This window comes from Chelonia mydas, chromosome 19 (genome assembly GCF_015237465.2).
Source record: "Chelonia mydas isolate rCheMyd1 chromosome 19, rCheMyd1.pri.v2, whole genome shotgun sequence".
NCBI lineage: Eukaryota > Metazoa > Chordata > Testudines > Cheloniidae > Chelonia > Chelonia mydas.
This window is the reverse complement of record NC_051259.2, coordinates 5,421,182-5,446,349: the sequence shown is the minus strand read 5'-3', so window position 1 is coordinate 5,446,349 and position 25,168 is coordinate 5,421,182. Positions and strand designations below refer to the sequence as shown.

The window sequence follows — 25,168 nt, the reverse complement described above, 5'->3', positions numbered from 1 at the left end:
TGACTTCGCTAGTGCTTTTTAATGTAGCCTGTTGTAAAACTTGACAAATATCTAGAGGAGTCGACGTAGCCCATGGAAGACCTCTGTGTAACCCCAGGGGTACGTGTACCCCTGCTTGAGAACTACTGGTCTAGGCATTGTACAGACAGAGTAAAAGACAACTCCTAGTCCAAAGGGTTCTAAAATTCCCGTGCAGAGGCAAATTGCCTGTGAAATTGCTATGGAGCATTAGGAGCTGGGGTAGAGTTTATGCTGCAGATTGGAACCCCTTGACCAAACGACTCAGATAAATTTTGGGCCAAATCCTGAGATTTTTGCCCTCTGAGGGTGGGACAACCCTGTAGAAGTCAGTGGGAGCATTGCCAGCATAAGCCCCGAGTAAATTGCTCGGGGTCTAGTTGTAGTTGTTTCTCCATGAAACCTTCATATAAAAGGTGCTAGTGGGAGGAAGATGCTAATTCAGAGAGAGAACTAGTCAAATATTGTGGCTACTGGAATTTAAGTGCTCGAAATAGATCTTTAAAAGAAGCTGGTGAGCCCATCTTAGCCCTGGCATGTTCTCTGAGTTATTGCTTTTTAATTTTGGTTCTGGTTGGCATTTCATGGTTCAGTAAAGTGTGTTATATAGGGGGAAGGAGTTAATTTCGAGCCGGCAAGCCTTGCACATCTGAGATGTTTCTGAAGGGTTATAATTATCCTAGAAAGCTAAGCAAAGAGCATCCAAAAAACAAAGCTGGGCAAAACTCCACCCAGAGACAACAGACTCCATACCTTCTCGGGTCCCCTAGGACTGAGTGCGAGACAGTCTAATCCATGCAACAAAACAAATGGTCTGGAAGAACTGACTCTAAAGGCAGCCCCCATTCCCAAAACAAATAGGAGCTCAATTTTTCACCGATGTCCTAAACTGAAAAATTTGTCAGTGCATCTGTGCTCCACCCACAGAGCAAAGAGCCAACACGCAGCATCAGCACCACTTAAACCCCTGCCCCCCCCCAGCCCTATTTTGAGGGGGGACTGAAATGGCGCAGAGACCTTGTGCGGGCCCCTCATTCGGGGGTGAATTCCATCCACAGTCACTGGCTTTGTGTGCCTAAATATGGGTCTCTTGAATGTAGAATGGATGCGCTTGCAACTTTGGCAGACAATTCTCAAGGCCCGCTGAACCACGGAGCCTTCCAAATGGGTAGATCTGAACTGGTGATACGCACACCCCCCACCCTTCCTGAATAGCAGCTGCCATTTCACAGATGGACTCTGCAAGGTGGGAAAAAAGCCACAATTGACCGTGAAAGTCAGGAAACAGGCTGGGGCATGGGTGTGCACCGAGAGAGCCAGCCCTTTTCCAATAGACCTGCTCCTTCAAAAGGACCAGTTTCTAGGGGTCCAGAATAGGCCTGCCCCTGCAGGAGCAAGGTGAGAGAGTTCAGAGGGGCCCGCGAGCTGTCCATGAGCACACTGTCGCTTTCAGCACCATGGACAAGACGCAGTGACACAGGGCTCAGCAAGTTCGGCAGGCGGAGGCGTTTGCAGGCTCTACTGTAGAGAGAGCTTCCGGGAGGGCTGCTGGAGACCTAGGTCCAGATCCGTACAGGTATTTAGGCTGATGGAGCCAGGCCCTGCTCCCTAGGAAGAGTGCCTGTAGGGTTGGGTTGGTGGGGCCCACGTGCCGAGGGGGTCACCAGTGGGAGGCTCACAACCAACCTAGGCAGCAGGATCATACTGTGGAGGTGATTTGGATTGGCACCTGGCCTGTCTTTCCCATGCATGCACACAATCTCTATGGGGCAATAGATCTCTCTGCCTGCCTGGCAGACCCCACTCCCTTCCTCACCCCTACAATCTCTTGCTTCTAGCCCTTCCAGCAGGGAAATCTCTTTGTGGAGAACCTGGCCTGAAATTCCTTTACAAGAAAACCTAAAAGTCACAGGACTGACTGTGATTAAGAGGAGCTCAGTTGTCGTGGTTTTCTCCCCTAACATCCAGGGAGCTGTCTATTAGTAACCACCACTGTTTGGGCTTAGTCCAGCACCCACATCAGAAAGCCACGCCATACCTGGCACTATCCTGAGCCCCCTGATTGGCAGCTTCAGAGGAGCCAAGGGCCATGGAGAATGGCCTGACCTCCTGGGCAGGGAAGGGCTGTGGAGTAGTTTCACTTTGCTGCCTGGGCTTTACCTGCTCTGGGCTGGAGAGAAGACATCACTATCCAGAGGTGTTGATTCAGCACCTTTCACCAGCACTACAAGTTCTCTACACCACACCCTGCTGCTGGGGTTGTTCCTTTAAGCCCCGAGGGTGCAAGAAATTGTGGGGGGGGGGAGGGCTGTGGATGCCTTTACTGGCATCCTGATAGTATAACTGGCTCTGTTGATAATAAAAAACTTTAATCTTTCTGAGCATGTCACAAATCTTAATGCAGATATCCCCACAGCACCTCTGTGCAGTAGAGAAAGGCCATTATCTGAGAGACTTGGCCAAGATTACGGAGAGGGAGTCTGTTGTCAGAGGATGACCTTAAACCCAGGTCTCCCAACTCCTAGGCTAGTTCTCTAACCATTGGGCCATCCTCCTTCTGCTTGTTTGACAGGCCAAATCTCAAATCTAGTAACGGGGCCAGGGGAAAACAGGCTTGGCAGGATGCACACAGCTGGAGAACCTGTGTTCTGCACCGATCGCGCTCTCAGAAATGCTGTGGCAGAAACAGAGGACGATTCCGGTTGGGCATCATGAATGGACAAGACTTGCCTAGGAGGAGGCTGAAAAAAAAATTGGGGCTGTTTATGGCTGAGAGGAAACAAAGCTCTTGAATCCTTTCCTCCTCTGCTGAGATTGCCACGAAAGGGACCCACTGGAGTTTTGCAACAGGAATACTTGGAGCTAGACTGAGATCCTAGCAACTCATTTCAGATGAGGGGGAGGGTCTGACAGCCACAACTTTTACTCTCCCAGCCTGGGCTGGGTTTGATCTTGCAACCTGAGAGAGAAAGAGTTCTCTTATTCGTAATTCCCCAGCTCAACCAGGCTCCTAAACTAGCCCCCTGACCACAGGGGTTTGAGAGTCCAAATCTCAAGTCCAGTTTTGAATATGGGCAGTATGGGTAGCTCAAGTCCCTCCTGATGAACTGCTGAGCTGAAATTGAGGGATTTCCTCTTCCCCTATTTACTGGGGGAAATTCTCTGGGCTGGGTGGTGCAGAAGGGCCGACTAGATGATCATAAATGATCCCTGAGAGCTGTACAATCTATGAAACTTCAACACAACTCAGGCCGAAGCCTTTTGGTCTGTTTTGTCCATTTCTTAGCCCAATTCTACTTAAAAACTGCTTAGATTAAAACAAAATGAAATAGGCCCTCAAAGAATAAAGATGAGTTCCTGCATCCCATTGCTCATAGTGACTAGCACTCGCTCATGGGTGCATTCCCCCAGGAATCAAGGGCACCGTGTATAAGTACGAACCCATGGAAGTAAGGGTTGCAAAGCCTGGCCCTAAGTTAGTAGGACAAATGTGATCCATTCCAGGCAGAAGCCATGGTGCATCTCCAAACACACACTAGACAGAAATCAAGTTGTCGGGAATGGCAGTTCCTGGCTGCCGTTCTCATCCATTCTGTTCCCTGCCATCCATCCCACTGCCTGCATCCTCCTGCCAACGCGTTCTGACCCTTTTGACACTTGGCTCTAGCCAGGATGTAATTGGGGTGGAGAAAGGGAGATTTAGCTGATCAATAAGTGTCACATCCCTGAGTATATATGGTATCCCTGAGTATATATATCTTTGCATCACAGGCACCAACCCTCCGCTATACTTCAAGGGAGATAATTATGGGTAATGAAATTTACCAGTCTGGGCTGGAAATGTTTCAAATGCCAGAATAGCAACAGGTGGCCTGGGAAAGAGATTGTCCTCCTGCGTTTGTTTGCTCATAGGAGCTCTAATTCAACTAAACAAAACCCCCATAATCTCCAAGTCCCCTTCCACAGCTTTACCCATCCCACTGCCTCCTCCCCAACTAATTTCAGGGGTGTCAGGGAGCAGGGAGTTCATACCACAACAATAAAACCAAGGCCAATGATTGTGAACCTGCCTGCTTGCAGCGAGGACTAGCAGGCTGCAACTCAGCTGGCTCATTAGGTTACTTCTGCCCAGCTCTGCCTGATCTGGGAGCAAAGTCTTTCAAATAAAGAAAACTTGAAACAAAAACCTTCATAACAAAGGGTTCTTTTCTTCCCCGGGTACCTCGGCAGGGCTGCAGCTTTCCAGGGTTCCTCCATGGCTGGAGCCCAAGTTGGTCTGGACTCTGTCTCCATTCTCCTGGCTCAGAAGGGACTAGCCAGCAATTCTCTCCCCACCATAAGGGGGACAGGCAGATTATATACCGCTCTGCTTCCCAGAATTTGCCCTGATTGACAGAGAGAGAGAGAGAGAGAAGCCTTGCCCCACTGCACCCTAAAAGGCTCGTAGTCCTGGGCCCTAAAAGAAACAGTGGCCTCATTTTTCCCCCAGACGCCAACTGTTATCCCTGGATGATTTCCTCTTTCCCAGCATCTGCCTCTGTTGTTCCCTCGGCCTCTGCTTGCCCCAGAATGCCTGAAACATGGTAACCTGGCCCCGAGATGTCCCCATTTTGCCTGAAAGGGCAAGCATACCCCATTTCTCAATGCCCTACTCATTTTAGGTAGGAACCTCTAGCTTCCTATTGATGTCCGTGGGATTTGTGGGTGATCGGCACCTCTGAAAGTCAGTTCACTTTTATTTAGGTGCCTACATTTGGAGTTAGGAGCCTAACATTGGGTACCCAAGTTAAAACAGAAAGTTGGCCTCACTTCATATTAGAGTCAGTCCATAGAGAGTATTTCCAGAGATAACTTTTTAAATGAAAGATTTTCCCTGTTTTTCCAGGGTTTTTTTTCATAAAATTTTTTCCATCTTTTTAATGGAAAAACTGAATTTTGGGGGTAAAATATCAGAATATTTCAAAGGAAAATATTTTTTTCACAAAGATTTCATCCCATCCCCCTTATACTGTATATATATATATAAAGCCCTTTTTAAAATGATCAGAAAAATGTGTGAGTTGAAAAATGTCACCAAGCTGTACTTCTAAGAAAGACCAGACAAATGGGGCCTGGTTCCTAACAAAGGCCCCGGCTTGGGGGGCATTTATTTAGAAAGGAAGGATGGGCTAGTGGTTCGAGTGTTGGACTGGGACTAGTGTCAGTTGCTTATTCTGCCAGACTTCCTGCGGGACCCTAGACTCCGTTCCCAATCAGTGACTGGGGAGAATATCATTGTCGTACCTCACAGGGGTGTGGTGAGCCTCAATCCATTAGAGAGAGTGAGGTGCTCATACACTATGATAAGGGGGCTGGAGAAAGCGTAGAAAGTGATTTATCAAAGCTGCCCGTCTCACTCCAGACAAAGAAAATGAACCAAAAGCCCCAGGTACAGGCTGAGTTCATCCCCACCAAATGGACTTGTCAAATCCAGGTCCGCCTCAGCTTGCAGGAGAGAGATGGCCAGGGAACCCCATCTGTCTTTGTCCAGCTGAGGGGAGGCCCCCTCTGTTAGGATAACAGGACCCAGCTGCTCTTCCAGGCTTCCCGCTGGGTATTATTTGTATTTCAGTCATGCCTAGAAGCCTCCCTCAAGATCAGGGCCCCATTGTGCTGCTGGGGAGGAGGTGGAGAACTCGGGTCTCCTGACATCCATGCTAGTGCCCAATCCACTAGGGCAAGCCAAGAGAAGCTGCTATGCTTTTTAAATCCCAGCCAGAGGCCATTCCTTTCATACCCTGCAGGGTTTGAGGTGGGCAGTTGGGCCCGGTGTGGGGCTGGCTCCCTGTGAGCCTGTGCTCCCCCCAGGACAGTGTCTGGCACTTTCCCAGTGAGTGGGTGATGCAGATTGTTTGTGGGCAGGTCGTATGTGGACACAGGCCCAGGTTTATTGTCTAGTCAAGGGAGCTGAATCATGAATTATCGGCATACAGGTACTGTCATATCAGATCAGCCCAGTGTCTCGTCTAGTTTCCTGCCTCTGACATCGGCCAATGCCTTGCGCTTTAGAGGAAAACAAAAAAGGGAAACAATCTCTTTCCACTCCTAGTCCCATAATGCATCTGGCTAGTGGTGCAATGCAGTATATGGGAGGGGGAGGGCAGGTTCCTTCCTGACCCTGGCAGCAATCATTGTAGGCCCTGAAGCATGAAACTGGTTTGGCCCGATCGTTATCTTTACTTGTGTCGATACAAATAGTAATGGTTCAAAATATGGAAGGGTGCATGGTCTAAAGAGTAGAGCAGGAGCCAGGGTTCTGCTGTGACCAGGTGTAGGAGACCCTGCCTGGGGGTTCCAGTCAGCTCAGGCTGAGCATGTCAGCCTGGGAAGTAGAAGACCAGAAAGCACGCTGGTCTGTCTGTGTCCAGCAGCCTCTGCTGAGAGGCCCCTATAATCATTACAGCCACATCCTGTCTCCTCTCTGCTACGAAGGATGCTACAGATTCTCTTCCAGGCTCTGCTACTGACTCACAGGGTGACCTTGGGCAAAGCACAGCCCATTCAGTGCCTCAGTTTCCCCATCTGTAAAAGGGGGATGGTGGTACCAATCTATTTCTCCGAGAGATTGTGAGGCTCAGTTTGCGCCTGTTTATGAAGAGCTTTGAGACTCGGCTGAAAGGTGCATCGAATTAATGGGGTGGGGTGTGGGGCTGTGTGTCTTGTGGGGACAGACAGACAGACCGATGTGGGGGGGGATCAGCTGTTGGGCAGGGAGGAGGGCATGTTGGTTTTCATTTGCTCAGTACACGGAACTGTCCACGTGTCCTTGGGCCTGGGTCTCTCCCACTGGCTCTGAGTAACTGGAGCCCAGCGCAGAACTGGCTACGGGTCACGCCCTGCCCGCCCCCCCCGCCCCATACACCCATTGGTTTCACTGAGGTCAGGGGCAAATTCAGCCCCACTGAGCCTGCAGTACAGCTGGCCACCTTGCACCCCTTGGGTGGCCACATAGCCATGGCCTCGTGCCCCCCGGAAGGGGGCCTCCTTTCCTTGCCGAAGAGGAGGCTTCGCAGCCCCCCCAAACCCCCCAGGTGCCTGATGAATCACTGGCCCACCCTGCGGGTGGCTGAGGGACGCCAAAGCGAATTAGCATCAGCGCGGGGAAGGCAGGGCATGAACCAGCTCGGGGGGGGGGGGGATAAGGCGAAGGGGGGGGGGTTGGCGGGAGAGGGGAAGGGTTGCCATGGTAACCTGTGACTGGACCATGAAGGTGGTGGGGGGGAAGCTCATGTAAAATGCTGGTCAGAAATAATCTGGGAGCATGAGGGGCCGCGGGAGTGCCCGTGGGGAATGGCGCACCAGCCGCCTGGCCTGGCTTTCTGCCACCGCAGCTTCACCTGGCTTGCCTGATTAGCCCCACCTGCCCACCTTGCTTTTCCTTTGGCGGGGGGCTCGCTCTCCCTCTCTTCCCCTCCCCTCTGCCTCAGGCTGCAGTGGCTAAGGGAAAACTGAGCCCCAACCCCTCTGCCCCTTTCCTGCCCCTTCTGCTGAGGCTTGAGCAGCGGGGAGTCCCCGCAGCTGGAGAGGCCAGAGGTCAAATCCCCTGCCGATGTAACCCCATTTGCACCCGCAGAATATGGGGCCTGGGAGTCTGAGGCTTTGCCCGCAGCTGGCAGCGAGCCTCCCGGCATGGGCAGCCAGACTCGCGCTAACTCGGCGCAGGCTAGTGAGCCGAAAAACGGCAGCGTGGAGGTCGCGGCTCGGGTGCAGCTCAGGAGCCCAAGCCCCCCGCCCCTGCCCTGCCCCACCCTCTGGGTCTGAGCTCAGGTGGCTCCCGCAGAGGCAAACCCTGGCGTTCCTCTCTCTAGCTTACAATTCTGCAGCCTTGTGACACCTTCCGGCCACGGAGCCTCCCGCCCACCGTCGCGTTCCCCTCCCTACCCCTCGCCGCGAAGGCCTCGTAACCCCACTGCAGTAAAACCAGAGTCTTCCCGGACCTTCAGCCAGCTCGCTACGCTTCCCGTTAACAAAGCCCCGACTCTCCTCCCTCGCCCAGTAGGGGCACCCCACCCCAACCAGCTCGGCTGCCGGTCCGGGTGCAGGGCTGCCCGATAGGTCACGGGACGTGGCAGAAGAGCCGCGGATGTGCACATCACGGTGAGACGAAGCGTCGTTTCCTCCCCGAGGTTCCAGCCGTTCCTCGGAGGTCGTTTTGCTTTGTGTTTTTCCTGCCCTGCCTCTCAAACGCCCTGAAGCATGTGAATAATCCATTGGTCAGAACGGGGCTGTTCCCTGCGAGTAAGGGAGGGTGAATCTTCGCTCCCCTCTAGCCTTTTCCACCCAAGGAGTTCAGCACTCTTTTGAGACCCGGATGGATTTCAGCTCTCACTAGCTCCCGGTGTGGTAGGAAAAGACAACCACCCCCATGAGATAGATGGGGAAACTGAGTCACGGGGTGGTGCAGTGACTTACCCCAGGTCATGTGCCGAGTCAGTGGACGGACCCAGGATTCCCAGCTGCCTGCTTTGCTACACCCTGCTTCCTTCCGTCTTGCATTCAGGGTACGTGGCCCCATCAGGCTGCTGATTGCTTATGGCTGTTGAGCTGCAGGAGGGCTACGCATGTGAGTTGGGCACAGGGAGGCGGCTCTCTAGGGCTCCTGGAGTTCCCAAGGGCGTGGAGGAGTGAGAAGCCTTGCGACAGCGGCAGTGAACAGAACAGTATAACAGGGATCCCGGCATGCATAGGGCTATGCCAGCTATATGCCTAGCCCAGCCCAGCAGCTGCCACAACACTCACCACCCCAGGACACCTCACTGGGTGTGTATGATGCCGCCTTGCCCATGCAGAGGGCAGGGGTGCGGGAGCCAGGAGGAATGACGCAGGTAATCGTCCTGTGTGCCTGTATGCGTGTTCTCCCCTGGCAGCCTCTGGCTCTGGCAAACAATACGAATCAAGAGCCTCAGCTGAGCTCGGCGGACCAAAGCAAGGATGCACTGGTTGTCTACGCCAGTGGTAAAGGCTTGGCACCCGCCCCCTGCGCTGGGGTGAATTTCACCCCCGATGAAAGGATAAGAGCACCCCCTGCCCCCAGTCAAAGTCAAAAGAGCTGTGGCATAAATGCAGGGCCCAGCCTTTCCAGACCATGCCTCCCTGCCAGCACCTGTGACCCCCCCGAACCATCCAGCCCGCAAAAGCAGAGCAGAGCAAGCAGCCCCTGGGCGGCTGCTCCCATGTCGGCCTGACGGCCTCTCAGAGCTGGATAAGGATCCAGCCATATCCAAGTCCAAATAAGGGATGCCACCATTTGCAGAGCCAGCGCTCCCGGCCCTGCTGCATCAATGAGTTTTCTCAGTTGCCCCTCCTCTCTCTTGCGTCTCCAATCGATCCGTGTTCCTGCCTCTCTTGAACCCGAGTCCGTCCCAGCAGGGAGGAGACTCTGGGGCTGGCTGTAGGGGGTCCCACTGCATTGCAGACAAAATTACCATGGCAACACTCGCCAGGAAGATGCTGCACAGAGGCAGAGTCAAGCTGAAAGGGAAGGGGGTGGGGGGAGATGAAATCAACTCCAGGCTTCTTTGGGGTGTCCTCTCCCATCTCCCTCTCGGGCCCCGCTGCAGGCACTGGCTTGCACTCCCCTCCTCCTTTAAGAGTTTACCGGGGGGAACTGGCTCTACATTTGCTTCATCTCAAAATAAAATAAAACTGTCATCCAGGGAACAAGATTCCCCCCTATTCAGTGCTGGCAGGGGACCCAGGTTCGATAACAGTCCCCTTCTCCAGCCTTGCAAAATTGCTCTGACAGCTGGCCAGCCCAGGTATACCTACCCTTTGCCTTGGTGACAGTGGAAAATTGAATGGTGTTTGACTTGCCCATCAAAAGGAGTTACTAGCCCCGGGCAAGTAGAATTTTGCAAGGTATCGGGCTCCGGAACCTATGCCTGTGTCTGTTTATTTACAAGCTGGATCTGAACCTTTGCTGAGACTGGGAAATGTTTCCCCGTGTTTTGGTGTCTTTGCTCTTCTGCATGCTTGGGGTTCAGATGCTAGACTGGAGCGGTTTGAATCAGGGCTTTCAGTTCAGCCCTATATACTCACCATTTGCAAAGTTTAGACCTGGATTTTGGACAGGATTTCAGACACTCCTCCAGCTCCAGCAATTTGGTTTGGATCCAGCTCAGCTTTTGCCCAATGCCAAAGTTCCTGGGAGTTTAGTGCAGCATCTGAACCAAACTGGGGACTTTTAGAAGGTCCCCATAAAACTCCAGGTGGTTGGGAAAAGCCCTCGACTGTAAGTGCGTTCAACCCAGCAGCCATGGGGCCCTGGACAGTTGCCCTGCTGGCTACCCCCTAATGCTGGCCCTGGCTTTTATATGCAGAAAACCAGGTGCTGGGCTCACGTTTGCTCATGAAGCGACCCCTTTCTCAGTGAAGAGGCGAGTTAGCACATGAAAATCAGCCTGGATGGCTTTTGGTTTTGGTTTTTTTTTGGGCAAAGGTTGCATAAATCCCAGTGAATAATTTATCAAAGGCCCAAGAGCAGTGGGCTGGGAGATGGGGATCAGAATCTTGTGGTGGAGCTCTTGCCGTGTGGAGTGCTTTGATTCTTTCATCTGCTATAAAGTGCCCCCCTCCCTTGGGGTCTGTAGGGCAGAGAGCATTTCCCATTGGACAGAGCAGCCGCCCCCACTCCCTCTCCCCTCGGGAGAAGGAAAAGGTCAGTTGTAAAGGGCAGGTAAACAGCAGATCTGAAGCATCTCAGCTTGAGCGTGATATTTCAGGGGAGCATTATCCATCATGTAACTGGCAGAGAGCTACAGCTCCCCTGCTGGGGAAGGGACAGGCAGGTGGGAGCCAGCGTTTGCCCATCTCACTCCTTGGCAACATTACCTGCTGTGTTCCACCAGCCAGCCAAGCGACTGGGTGCTCCTGGGAGTGAATTCCATCTCCTGCTTGCTATTTAGGAATCCGGGCAGTGCCAGGCTGCATCAGACCTGGGCCCCATGGCTCTGATTGCCCAGTACCAGCTGCTTTAGAGGAATCATAGAAATGTAGGTCTGGAACAGACCCTGAGAAGTCATCTGGTCAAGCCCCCTGCCCTGAGGCAGGACCGAGTATTATCTCGCCCATCCCTGACAGGTGCTTGTCTAACCTGTTCTTAAAAACCTCCAGAGAGGGAGATTCCACAACCTCCCTAGGGAATTTGTTCCAGCTCTTAACTACCGTGACAGTTGGGAAGTTTTTCCTAATGTCCAACCTAAACCGCCCTGGCTGCAACTTAAATCCATTGCTTCTGGTCCTATCCTCAGAGGTTAAGGAGGACAATTTATCACCTTCCCCTTTAGAGCAACCTTTTCCCTACTTGAAGACTATTATCATGTGTGTCTCCTCCTCCCCACCCCGTCTTCTCTTCTCCGGACTAAAAGACCCAATCTTTCCTCGTAGGTCATGTTTTCTAGACCTTTCATCGTTTTTGTTGCTCTCCTCCGGACTTTCTCCAGTTTGTCCCCATCGTTCCCAAAGTGTGGGCCCAGCGCTGCTGGCCGAGGCCTTACCAGTGCTGAGGAGAGTGGAAGAATTACTTCTCGCATCTTGCTTACCACACACCTCCTAATACAAGGCACAAGAAGCCTCGAGTGGATAATTCCGTGCTAATCTGCCCCCAGGAGAAGCTCCTTTCCAAGGCCCATCCGGCAGAGATTGGCCCATGTCCCCAAGCAGGATGTTCACATCCCTTCCAAACAACTTGCTTTTACCCCTCAAATGTACCTGTGGATACTCTCGCTAGCCATGGAAACACCCGTCCTTTTGTTTAATCCTGCTGAGCCCCTGGTCCTCAGTTATTTGACTCTGTTTGAGTTTTTATACTGTGCTCATCTCCATGGCATCTGAGTGCCCTAGGCTCTGGCAGTGCAGCGAGAGAGGGGACGAGCATCTGCAGTGTGTGGTTGATTTGTTCGTCGCTTCCTTCCTAGGGGGAAATTGCACGTGGGTTTAGTTGGGTTTTTTTTAAATGACAATTGTTATTTGTTTGCTGGGAGGAGCAAAGGCAGGTTGCACTAGGAGCAGAATGTGGCGAGATCTGAGGTGGTTCCTGGTTGCTGGGGGAGTGCGTTCCAGTCCGGGAGGAGCCCCCGAGGAAGTTTGGTCTCCTGCAAAAATGAGTGTTACCGTTTTGCCATGCAGTTCCCTTGGACCGGAGGAGCAGAACTGCATCACAGTCGCACCTCCAGGCCCCAGCCAGGGACGGGGGCCTAGGCGCTGTACAAACGCCATCCCTGCTGCAAAGAGCCATCTGCCACTTTTTGTATCAGAGTTCAAAGTACTTGGCAATCAGTTAACCCTAAACCTCACCTCAGAGGGGGCTATGGTCCTCCTCACTTTAGAGATGAGGAAACCGAGGGGGTAGTGACTTGCCCGAGGTCGATGACAGAGCTGCAGCTAGAACCCAGGAATTCTGTCTTGCTGTGCTCCTGCTCTAACCACTAGACACCACATCCCTCATGATGCCACCTGGGGTGCCTGTCCCAGTAGGGTGGTGTCATGTTGCATGCCCATGTACCATCAACCCCTGAAGGACGAGGATGGGGGTGCAGGGAGCATTGTGCTGACTGGTCTCTGACATCTTGCTGTCCGGGAGGGGGAGTTTCTTTAGTCCCCAGCCCACGATTCCCCAGCCCGACTTATCTGCATGTTTGCTTCCAGATGGCGGCCCAAAGAAACTGCGCAGTACCATCCGGCGGAGCACGGAAACCGGCATCGCGGTGGAGATGCGGAACAGGGTTACCCGGCAGGGCAGCCGGGAATCGACCGACGGCAGCACCAACAGCAATAGCTCCGACGGCACGTAAGGCCCAGGGCGCGGGGTGACTGGCCCTTACTGCATGGGACCGGCGGGGCGGGGAGCAGGGCGCCATCCGAGCGCCCAGACTGATCCAGCGAGGCACAGAAGCCCTGCTCCAGTTCTCCTTTCGGAGGCGGCACTCAGGCTGTCCCAGTGGGTTGGAGGAAGCATGTACTGCCCCGAGGCCGCTCTCCTCACAGAGGGGGAGGATGCTGGTGGCTCTGCTGTTCTCCCACGGGGCACAGCTTCAGAGCAGGGCTAATGCCAGCTCTTCTGGTGCCCCAAATCAGACTGAGCCCCTGGGCCCCCAGGCGGCGTGCAGAGCCAGAGCTCTCGGTCCCGGCTGTCATCTGTGCCTATCAGCATCAAGCCAATGCTCTCTGACAGAGCCTCACGACCCCCTGGGGTGATGATTGCCCGGCTTTCAAGCACCCCAGATCCCTGGGCACAGAGTGTCAGATCAGTCTGGAGGTTCCTCGTGCTGAGTTCACAGGGTCCTGTAGAAATCGGAGGTAGCGATGGTCCACTGGGGGCTGTCTCCTCCAGGGCAGGGTTGTTCCCTGTAGAGTCTTCTGTGCTTTGTCCAGCCGCGTTTCTAATCCATACGCGGTGGGTATCCTACCAGTGCCCGGGAGGGTCCGTTCCGCAGCTGATGCCACTGTCAGCAAATGGTAAGGGAGGTTTGGTTAATTCATGTTCGCTCCGTGCTTTGAGATCCTCGTGCAAGGCACATTATCTCTGCGCAAAGAACTATCGGCTGGGAAATCCAGTGCTACCCGGGGGCTTGTCTCACCCATACTGTCCCGTCCCCTCTCTCCCCCCCCCCCCCCCAACCTTTATCTCAGATTCATTTTCCCCATGACCCGGCTGGGAGCCGAGAGCCAGTTCAGTGACTTTTTAGACGGGCTCGGGCCGGCGCAGATAGTTGGCCGGCAGACACTGGCGACGCCTCCGATGGGTGAGTGCTCACAGCTGGAGCGGGTGGCCCAGCCCAAGGGAAGAGGGGAAGTTGTTACACTGGATTAGGCTCCAAGCCCTGTGCCTGGCCCGTGTCTCCTAGTGGATGGAGTTGAACAGCCGGATCTCACTGTAGGACTGCCGGTGACTGGCACCAAGGTCAGGATCAGGCCCTGACCCTGCCTCCCACGGGGTTAAGGGAAGTGGGTGTCTGTGACCTGCCTGGTGGGAGCTGGGCTGGAGTCGGGGGGCTGACGCATGCTTTCTCAGTGAAGAGGCGAGTGAGCACATGAAAATAAGCCGGGATTGCTCTCCAGGGCCTGAAGCGAGACCATTTTAACGTCACAGCTGTGCCCCAGCCCGAAGGAGGGACCCAGCCCAAAACAACAGACAGGGAGGCCCGATGGGGTTCGTTTCTCTCACTGGGTCAGGCTGGGATTTGAAAGGGACTGAAGGGGGCTAGGAACTAAAATCCCAGTTTTATAATCTGCCTCGAGATCAGCCATTGCCAGGGTCACTGACAAACCAGCAGCAGTGCAGGAAGGGCAGCGAGGTGTCCGGGCTAGAACACAGGTGCCATAGGAGCAGACAGCTGGCCCCTTTGGGTACGGAAGAGAGTGCCGATTTCGGGTATACATGTGGCAATGCCCAGATACTGCAGAGGGACCCGTCCTACCCCAGTGAAGTGTTCCATAGCTGGGATTTCTCTTGAGATGTTAAGCTGGGAGGAGCACCGTGCTAGGACAACGATTGCAACTGCAAATGAGGTGAATACCGGCCTTATTCTGTATAAAAGAAAATGATCCTTTCACCTTGAGTGAAGCAGGTCCTTTTCTCTGTAAGCCCCTGGCTTAAGTTCCATACTGCGTCCTAAGGATCCCACAGCCTGTATGCAGCAGCCCCGCAATGCGGCCACCTCTGCGGGGGAGGGCAAAGAGGGCAGAAAACATTCTTCAGAACAGTGGTGGGGTGATTTTTGAGGAAGGGCAGTAGAACAAAACTCCTTCCCCAGGTTCAGCAGATCTTTTATGTAGGCACAGAACGGACAGACCTTTGATTTAATTGGAAAGAACAAGGGTAGGCGGGGTGTGTGTGTGTGTGGAATTTCACATTTTCACTCCCCCCTCCCTGTTTTCTTTTAAATCAAAATTCAAAATTTCCATTCAAGATTTTTGCCCCAGATTTTGAATGTTCAAAATGCAGCTGGTGGAAATGTTCTAAAGACCAGTAGCTGGCATGGTGCCTGTTTTCCACCTCAGCAGGATGAAGGGTCGAGCTGAGCCGGGTGGGGTGGGGTGGGGAGGAAGAGGTGTTTCATGCCTAATGTTTGGGAGGTGAAACCCTCCTCTCCCTGGTAAAAAAAACACCATGAACAAACTGACCCTGACCCTGATTCTGTTTTCGCTGAGCCTGGTGTAAATCAGAAGTAACCCCTTTAAAGTCAATTGAGTGTCACTGGTGGGAGGGAGATCCGAATCAGACCGGCTGCGTTTAAAGTACTTTCCTGGCTTTTCTATAGCAAGTTTGGGGCCGGAAGGAGAAAGGAGGCATTTTTCTTTTCCTTAAGGCCATTCATGTGGGCTAGGTCGGTGTTTCTCAATGACCACTGCGTGGACCCGTGCAGGTCCCTAAGATCTCCCTGACACAGTTTAGGAAGGCAGCAAGCCGGACCCTGGTATCGAAGAGGTTGAGAAACACTGGGATAGGTGGCACCCCCAAACCATAACTTCCTCTCCACCCTGGGATTTTTCAAGAGGTGAGACCCTGCCTGGCTCTCAGCTCATTCTCTGTCCTCATCATCCCATTCCTTATGGTGTCCCCTGCTCCGAGTCCGACGCGTTTCTGAAATGCAAAGTGTGTCTGAGAATTTCCAAGTTCATCTCGTTTCTCTTAAACTCCGGCATGACACCAACAGCCCCCCGGTCCCCTTGCACCGCCCCCCGCTCCCTCCCCTGGGCCGCACCGGTGCAACGGGTGCAGGCCGTAGGCCTGTCACACACCGGTGGAGCGACAGGGACCTACCTCCGTGCACATCCCAAGGGCTGTACCTGCTGGGGCTGCTGCGGACGTCGTAAGTGGGAGACCGAATCCGTGTCGTGAGCTTAAAACAACAAAAAAAGTTCATTTTCTATTGTTTTCCTTCTGGTTTCTTTCCTTCCTTCTTTCTTGGTTTCTTTCCTTCCTTCTTTCTTTTCCCGTGGTGGTTTCTGTTCATGTCGTTCTGGGCTTTGCCAGCCGAGTTGCCACATCCTCACACCACCAAGCTGAGAAATCGCATCATCTTTGCTTTCCCTTTTTCTTTAACAAACCCACCTGTTCCCCCCTGCAACCACTGTCATGGTATTTCGTTTTTCTCCTTTGGCGCCTAATGCTTGAGAACATGCTTTCCTCAGCTGCCCTCTGCTGGCCAGCATTTTAGAAGAGGGTGGGGGAGAGGTATCTGGGTGGAGAACTTACTAACTCACTTACTGACAGAGGGAAGATTCAGGGTTTGTAAACAGAGGGCTGGGGCTATCCCTGGAGATGCTACTGTAAAGTGTATGACATGGAATCGGGGGCATGCCAAGGGCCCGTCAGAAATACCTTTGAGCCCGGCCCAAAAGGACACGGACCATCTCTAGGGTTGCTTTCATGGGACTCAAAAAGGGCTGGAAGAACTGTATTATTAGGCAGGGAAATTGCCCACCCCAAATCTGAAGGGAACTAGTTGCTGGGTACTCAGCCAGGCTTGGGCCCACAAGGACACGCAGTGTACTGAAGGTAGAATGGAGATGAGACCCATGCTTTCTCCACCTCCTCAACTTCTTGGGGCAGCCCCAGTACGTACATGCCATGCCGAGGAACTCCCCTTCCCAAGGCACGGCTCTGGTTAATCTTAGCATATTCACCCTCTGGCAAGGGGAAAGCTCCCAAAGGGCTGATTCAGGGTTCAGAGAGGGCGTATCTCAAAATGGCCTGACGGATACAAAAGTACATGGACAACTAATTGAGTTGTCGGAAAAGCAGGAGGAACAAGCTCTCTCTCAAACCCGGGGAGCCTCATTTTTAAAATGCTACAGCTGGATTTCCAGAGGGTACAACTCACCTGAAGTTGTGGACGCTTAGAAATTCCACAGAGCCAGCCATTGATGTCTCACGAAGTTGTCCCAGTACCCTGACAGCACGCTCAGACCGGCACTCAGGTGCATGAAGCCCATTGCATGTCACTCTTCTCTGAATTATCTCCCCTGTTTCTATGTTGTTCTGGTAACAAGATGCCCAGAATTGAGTTCTGGGTCCTAGACATGTTCCCATCAAAGCTCCCTTGAGGAAGGGGTTAGATGGCTCTCCTGTGATGTCCTGTCGTCTCGTCAGCAACACGTTCTTGTTGCTTTCGTTTTGCTGTCCCCGCCACCCCCTGTTGCAGCTGTTTCAAGACACTGGGTGCTCTGGAACTTGCTCTGCAGTGCATCTGGTGCTTTAGAACAGGGTCCTCAGAGCAAGGGAGCCGAGGACAGTGGAAGCCCCAGGCCAGTACGCAGGCGAGTAAGGGAACGACATGGATGCTAACTGGGAGGGCGGCCATTTGTCCCCGACACAGGATGGGACCCCTGAGTCTCACCTCTCCCCTTCTGTCCTAGGTGATGTCCACATTGGGATGATCGATAGGAGTGGGCAGCTGGAGGTGGAGGTGATCCAGGCCAGGGGCCTCACCCCAAAGCTGGGTTCCAAGTCCATCCCTGGTAGGTATCTGTGTTAACAAGCCTTAAGGAAGAGCCAGTGGAATCCAGAAGCTTTGGGAAGGTGTGCGGTGAGGGTGGGGTGGTATGGGAAGGAGTTCATGCCTCTATTTTGCTCTTGATAGTGTTGCTTTATGATACACCCCAATAACAGGCAGATGCCCCCCCCATCCCTTGGGGCTACCCCTCCAGTCATGCTATGGTTAGTCCCTTGGGTCTGGCTCTGCCTGGAGTGGACAGCAGCGGGTCTGGCTGGCTGAGTGCACCGGCATTTCACCACTGCAGAGCCAGGCATTAACACAAATAACCCCCATGACCGGGGGCAGTTAAGGTTGTTTGACAACCCACACACCTAACACAAAACCTACCCAACAAGGAAGTGAAAAATCAAAGCTACCAGCACAGCACAGCCCCTCTCCTCCATGAGAATGCATCACAATACAGCAGGATGCCAATAATTCAGCACCCCTTCCCGAAATTCCTGGTGCCCATTCCCCCCTGCCCCACCAAACAGACCAGACGTCCCTCACCCATCCCTTCTGCATAGCTCTGGGAAACTACAAAACACACACACAGGGCTTGGGGAGGGGGTCCCGGCAGGCCAGCATACTTGCGGGAGGCAGAGCTCTGGTTGAGGTGTGTTCCTGGCAGTGCTTGCCTTGGTTTCTCCCGCTGCAGATGAGGCCCAGTGCCCAGGTGGTTCTGCTGAGGATCATCACAGCCGGTTTGCATCTGTGCTTCTCTCTCTTTTTCAATGCAGCGACTTATGTAAAAGTTTATCTGCTGGAGAATGGGACCTGCCTGGCCAAGAAGAAGACCAAGATGGCCAAGAAGACCTGGGACCCATTCTACCAGCAGGCGCTGCTCTTTGACGAGGGCCCACAGGGCAGAGTTTTGCAGGTGAAGTAATCCCTTTTCAAGGGGAGGTGGGCAAAGGACACTTCTTAAAGGGAAAGTTGGACATCTTTGAGGAAATGCCCCCAGCAGCAGGTGCCAGATCCCCCCTATTCATTGGCTGTAAAAAGACCCAGTCAAACATCTGGTCTTTGACTTGGGGAGCAGATCCATGAACGCTTCATTTGAGGGAAAGGGGAGGGAACTGGGAGTCTAGATTCCTGGGTTCCATCCCAACTCTGCCCCTCACTTCCTCCCTGACCATGGGAAGTCCCTTCCCCTTTCTGTGTCACTCCTTGGCACCAAGGGGCAATAGTTCCTGCCGTATCATGCAGGGGCATGGTCATCTCTCATATGCTCATTCATAGAGGTTTGTAAAGTGCTTTAAGATCCTGGGATGGAAGGGACTTTTGACCTTTCCCTCGATCAAGTTGCTCATGGGTACACACATGGCATCATTTACCTTAGTGCCCACACCTTATCGGTGGCCAGGATGGCTGTGCGCTGAGGTGCGACATCAGCATCCAACTGGGTGACCATTAGGCTGAGTGAGGGAGAGCTCAAATGTTGAAGATGCTGAGATCCTGTGGGTCCCATTGGAATTGCAGGTACCCAGCGCTTCAGAGAGGCAGGTCTTGAACTGTATATGTTCATATTACGGCAGTGCCTCATCCAAGGGCAGGACCTGTACAGACCGGGTGCCATACAGACACTAAGAGATGTTCCTCGCTCAGAAATGGCAGGCAGCACCTTGCAGCCAAGATCTCATATCGTTTTACAATCATTTCTCAGGGGGGTAACATCTTCACAACATCCCTGTGACATTAAGGCTATAATGCCCCATTTTGCAGTTCAGTAACTTGAGGCAGAGAGAGGCTGAGAGACTTGGTCATGGCTGCACAATACAAGGAATCAGTGTCAGAGATGGGAATATAGCACCCCCGTTGTCTTGATTTTGAAATTCATTGCTCATGCCCCTAGCTCAGATCCCCCCTCAGAATAAGACAAGACGCCTTTCTGGTGTGATGCACCTGGCTTCCCCCAGGTAAGTGCTGGGGGACGGGAGAAGAGTCCCAAGGTTTATATGATGCACGGAGCCCAGTCTGGGATAGGTTCAGTTTAGCTAATGAGGGTTCTTCCCTGTAGGTGATTGTCTGGGGAGATTATGGCCGCATGGACCACAAGTGCTTCATGGGAATGGCACAGATTGTCCTGGAAGAACTGGATCTCTCCAACATGGTCACAGGCTGGTACAAACTCTTCCCCACTTCCTCGTTGGCGGACTCCACCATCGGCCCTCTGACGCGTCGCCTCTCCCAGTCCTCTCTAGAGAGCTCCACAAGTCCTTCTTGCCCCTAAGGGGCAGGGCTCAGGGCGGGCGTGGGAGGGAGGGAAGGAAACAAGCTGGCCTACCAAAACGTTTGGTGGAACGGCTGTAAATATTCTGTGTCTGGTTTTGTTTTGGTTTTTTCCCTCCCTGAAACGAGCTGCTCTCGACATGTTCCTCGCCAGCTGCAACGTTCCACCGCGCAGGCAGGGGACTTTAAACGAGAGGGGAAGGGGGCGGGAAGGAGAAACAAGAACAAACTTGTGACGCAGAACAAGGGACGTGACTGACTGACAACCGATCCCAAGACTGTTACCGCATCTCATCAAGTCATATTCGGAAAGGAGTCAAACTGTGGACCATATTTCTCATCTGAACAGCTAGCGGGAGCGTCTTGGATCCGATTCATTCAATCCCACTGCAAGTAGCATGTTAACTCTATTTTGTTTTGCCTCCGTTCTGTTTTCCTGATCATTGAGGGAAAAATAGCTTTTTTTAAAACAAAGAAAAATGAATATATTCAGCACTGCTACTTTTTGTAACGGAATGTAGCATTTTATGATATTATGTAGCCTGCCATGCGCTAATTTAAAACACATTCTCTCTCTCTGCAATATCTAGGAGGGACACTCTCCCTACCGACAAGAACCATCCGCCAGTCACTTGCTGTTTTGGTAGATTCCTAACACAAATCTTGCAAGGTTGAGCAAGCAATCTGTGGATCACTTTTTTTCTTGGTAGCATGTAGCCTGTGACAAGTGACTCTGCCAAAGCAGTAGGGGAAGAAAAAGATGCATTTGACCTGACTGTTATTTAAGTGTATTATGGTTCTGACTTGATGTTCCACCCCCAAAATGTAATGGACACCACGCCTCATACACCAGTTCCAACTAGGAGGAGGTGATGCAACGGGAAGATTGCAATGATGGTTGAATTGAACTCCTAGTCAGTCTCACCTTTGCTCATTCACCCCCAGGCGAGGTCCAACTTGTAGCTGAAAGGTGTCCACGCTCTATTACTGCATTTCAGGGAGCAAACAGAGGGTTTGTCAGAACATATACCACCCGTAATCAGAAAGAAGGGCTGAATGCACCTTTTTCCAACCCTCGATTCATTGGTATGCTGCAGGGAAACATCTCAGTTGTACTCACTGTGGATCTGGTGTAAGGGTGACGGATAGGTTACACAAAACAAACTAGATGTTTTGAATTTATTACGATGAGTGTTTTTTTGTTTTGTTTTGTTTTTAAAGCAGCATTCTGGTTCCCAAAGAGGACCAGTTCTTGTAGCAAAACCGAGAATTATGGAAGCTTTTTATGAAGGTGCCTAATGAAATTTGCTGAAAATACTCAGGGGAGACACCACTAGAAACTGCGGTTTCTTCATTAAAAAATAAATAAAAATTACACAATGACTGTCCTGAAGGATCAGTTTCCAAAACCAAGAGGTGGACAAGTGGTCAGACTGGAAAAGGACATGAGATTAATGGGGTATTTCTACCTAGCAGATACCTCTGACCTTCAGTCTTTAATACCAACTAACCAAAATCAAGGTTGAGGGTTTGTTTTTATTAGTATTGATTGGCAAAAAGAGAATTTCACAATGCACAGAGCACAAGGAACATCCTATGGTTCCTCCTGCATTGCTAGCAAGGATGAGCCAACAAGAACTTATTGCCGCAAAGAAACAAAAAAGTAAACCTGAAGGGTAAGAACTTTGCTATGAAACCATCCCCTCCACAAAATGGAAACTGCCAGTCGGCAATGTACTTACTCTTTGGTGGCGGTCTTATGACACACAACCACCATCAAGATTTCAGCAACTTTGTGTCAAGGAATTTCAGCTGCTATAAATGTACATTGAATTTGCAACTTCACCAAACCAAAATATCTTGGGATCGCTGAGCGGGGACCAGACTGGATTCTGCTGACTACAGATGGAGATAGGTCTGTTTGCTCCCCAGTCCCCAGGATCTCATGTTTTTCTTCCAAGGAACCAGAGCCTGGTCTGCTATGGTGGAGGAGTGACTATTCAGTACAAGCAATATACACTGATTTCCAAGTTTAGACTTAAAGGTGGCCCTGCTGGTCCACTGTACGGTTTTACTTTAGAGCCAGAGTGGGTTATTTGAGGAAGCCCATTTTGTGCCCGGCTTATTGGAACTGGAAGAAGGTGATGACATGAATTTAGGTTCCTTTCAGAGCATGATCCTGTTACCTGATGTCCACCTTGGCTGGCTGGACTTGGTTTCTTTGCTCCTGAGTGCTGGATTTTTGAATATGTAGGAGGGCAGGAGTCTGAAGAGGACAAGCTTTCAAGGGAGTGATCTTCTCCTTCAGATGAACATCATCTCTGCTTTTGCTTTGGCCACTCAAGTTTTAGAAGGAAAGAAAAGGACAACCCAGCCTTACTTTGCTGGACAAATTAGCAGGTCTGATTTGAGTTGGAAGTTGAGCTGAGCACCGAGAGGCCAGCTTGGACAAAGTATGAAAGTTTGGTAGATGTCTTGCTCATTAACTTGGACTGAAGTAAGCAGGTTCTTTCCCTTTCCTCCAACACACATCATGCGGTCTCTAAATATCTGAGTTAGTACCGTAGCTTTACAACCAACCAACCAACCCATTATTTTCAGAACCAATGGAAGGGATATGGCAACTTCAACCCCAACCAACTCTTAGCATAATACTTTGCTGAAGATAAAGTCTGCAGAGACTTTTTCCAGGATAGCACTCTAAGGCCACCTAGAACAAAGACAATTGGGGTTGTATATCCACAACTGCGTACAAATCCTACGGTCTCCGATACGGTCCGCCGCTCTCATGTGAGCAGTAGCTGGAAAAATCTACTCATGTTGATGTGTGGAAAATCCAGTGCCAGAACAAAAGAACTGTAATCTGAAGGACATGCTCAGATTCTCCGGGGAACAACCTGGACACTCCTGAGTGTTTGGGGTTTTTTTTAAATTATTAATTATTATTATTAACAAACATTCTATGCTTTGGAGGATAACAATGTAACTAGAATCAGAACAAATGCCACCCCGGATTCCTTTTCAGTATAAACTGGAGTCTTGCTGCTAGGCAGTAACTCCGAAAAGCAAAGCACATGGATTCGAGGGAGTGATACGTTCTGCTCCCCAAGACGGGTTGGCATGGCAAAGCCACCATGCTGAGGACTTCAGATGGCTGCCGTCGTCCTCTACACAAACTGTAGCCCCATCACAGCTTTTGTTGCTTCACTTTCAGCGCTTCCTGGCCAGCCCAGCCCACTGGACCCCAGTCACATTGGGGGACTTGTAGGGGGACAGGGCAAGTTTTATTTTGGGTTGCAAAAAAAAAAAAAGACAATACTCAAGTATCGTGTTTACACTGTGATGTCAGCTCCTTTTTATTTTCTTATGCATGAGATCCAGTGTCAGACATTTCCCTCACTCAGACAAAAAAACCCTCAGTCCGAGTTGCTTTTCTACACGCTACATGAAAGTCCCCACAGACCTAATGGAGAACAAGGCTTCAGCTGAGGGGGGCAGGAGGAAATGTTCTACTGCAAAAGGGCATTTCTTGTCTGTTACGTGGTTTGCAATGGCTGGCTGCGAGCATTACTCATCAGTTACTCATTGCGCTCTCTCCCCATCATTTCTTTGGTCAGGAAAGGAACCTCAAACCCACCCGCATGCCTCTACTGCCCAGGGGCACTGCTGATGACGGCATTTGCAGACTGTCTGTTTTAGTCTGGGCCTAACCAGTGCCCATGCCCCCCCCAAAAAGGGAAGCCAGATGTGAGGATAATAAATACTTAGGACTTATTTCTGAGCTCACGTACACCAGGAATGAGTCGGCAGAAGTCAGCGGGGTTACATTAGTGCAAGTGAGATCAGAATCCAACCCCAGGCATCCTGGTGGAGTTAAAAGGATGAGCGTGGCCCAGAGTGTTTCCTCTTGAGGTCCGGTGCTAAAAACCTGCAACGAAGTCCAAGCAAAACCAGTTATAGCCATGTAACACGGCGGAAGCACTGCATCATCTCTATGTATAAATTGCTGGAAGCTAGAGACAGGCCTGATCTAGCAAATTTAGATAGGGACCGAAACTTTTCCGGAGTCCAGGAAACTGGCTCAGGCTCTTCTCATCTGGAAATTAGCCCCAGCTTAGCCTGAAGCATTCCCACAATTGCTGGGGCTTGCTCCAAGCTTGTAACAAAACATGAATCTTTTCATGCAGCTTCAGCTTTTGTTGCACGTTTCACGTGGCCTTCTTGCGAGCCGAGGGCATTATTACACTGAAAAGGCAAGAGCCCGTGCTATGGCTCTGAAGGCACCTGTAACCGTGAGAAAGAAAGCATGCCCAGATGTGATGACAAGCACTGACTCACCCCACTGCTGCTGGAAGATGCTGCGAAGGTTCTTTAAAACACTGGTATGTCCAAAAACATATACTCAGTGCATGGGCCAGTGTAGCAGGTGATTTCTGTCCCACATACCTGGTACGTAAGGCAGTAGCAAACAGGGAGGAATGGCCTGACAACCATCACTGTTCTGTCAGCTTCATGGTATGTTGAAAGGGAACGAAGAATTGGGGGTGTGTGGTGGGGAGGGGAATCCAGCTGTTCTGCAGCTGGGTTTCTAAGTCCGTGAAGCTGTACCAGAAAAAGCCATGGGCAGCTGAGATTAGAATAAGTGCTTCCTGTACAGGTATCTACCCCAGCTCTCAGCCCCCCTCTCTGACATCAGGAACAAATGTGTCACCCGGGGCACACTTCTATAGATGAAGCTGATTGGTTTTCAAAGCCTGGAACGAAGCCATTGGTCAAAGGAGTTGGGTCTGGGTTACCTTTGCTGATAGGAGAAATCCTGTTCTGTTGAGTGTCTTGGAAACTTGTTTGGTTTTAGCATTGAGTTGACGTGACTGAAAGCCACAGCATGTGTGTTTTTCTAATGCACTTATAAATACCTTTGTATTACTGAAAAGGGTGTTGGCATAGCCTGGAGCAGAGGAGGGTCTTGAACGGTACAAAGCCATCTATACAAACAGCACTGGCTTTACTGTTTCAGGCTTAAATAATCCACCTCCGCTCGACTCTTACAAACCCCGCGTAAAACTTTTTCGGATCGGTGGGGCAGTTTGTGGCATACGCACCCATATGCTTCCTCTGAGGAATGTGTTTAACTGTGCTAGAACATACCAGCATTTGAAGGGTTAAACAAGAGCTTTCAGCCACCATGCCGCTTGGTGGTTGCACTGGAAGCACAGGAAGGACACCTTCTGCATCACAGAGGGCAGAAAGACATCCCCTGCTTTCCAAAGGCTTTCGTAAAAGCACGGTTCACAAGGGCGAGCATAGGAAGCAGCAGCAGGGGCTAAACCAGTTGTTAGAGGGTCACGGTGTGCTAGGAAAGTTTGACGGATTGTAGGAAAGCCTGCCCGGAAGGGGGT

The 25,168-nt window shown here is 51.6% G+C and overlaps 1 protein-coding gene across 1 annotated transcript in view; it reads left to right on the top strand.

The window, feature by feature from the left end:
* Nucleotides 1–23,099, top strand: part of RIMS3 (regulating synaptic membrane exocytosis 3) — a 42,971-nt gene extending 19,872 nt beyond the window's left edge. The window contains exons 3-7 of the mRNA XM_007060707.3: nucleotides 12,703–12,844; nucleotides 13,687–13,799; nucleotides 17,419–17,520; nucleotides 18,278–18,417; nucleotides 19,558–23,099. Of these exons, the coding sequence (XP_007060769.2) occupies nucleotides 12,703–12,844; nucleotides 13,687–13,799; nucleotides 17,419–17,520; nucleotides 18,278–18,417; nucleotides 19,558–19,770 (710 nt within the window). The 3' untranslated portion in view covers nucleotides 19,771–23,099. The remainder of the gene's footprint in view (nucleotides 1–12,702; nucleotides 12,845–13,686; nucleotides 13,800–17,418; nucleotides 17,521–18,277; nucleotides 18,418–19,557) is intronic.
* The last annotated feature ends 2,069 nt before the right edge of the window (nucleotides 23,100–25,168 follow it).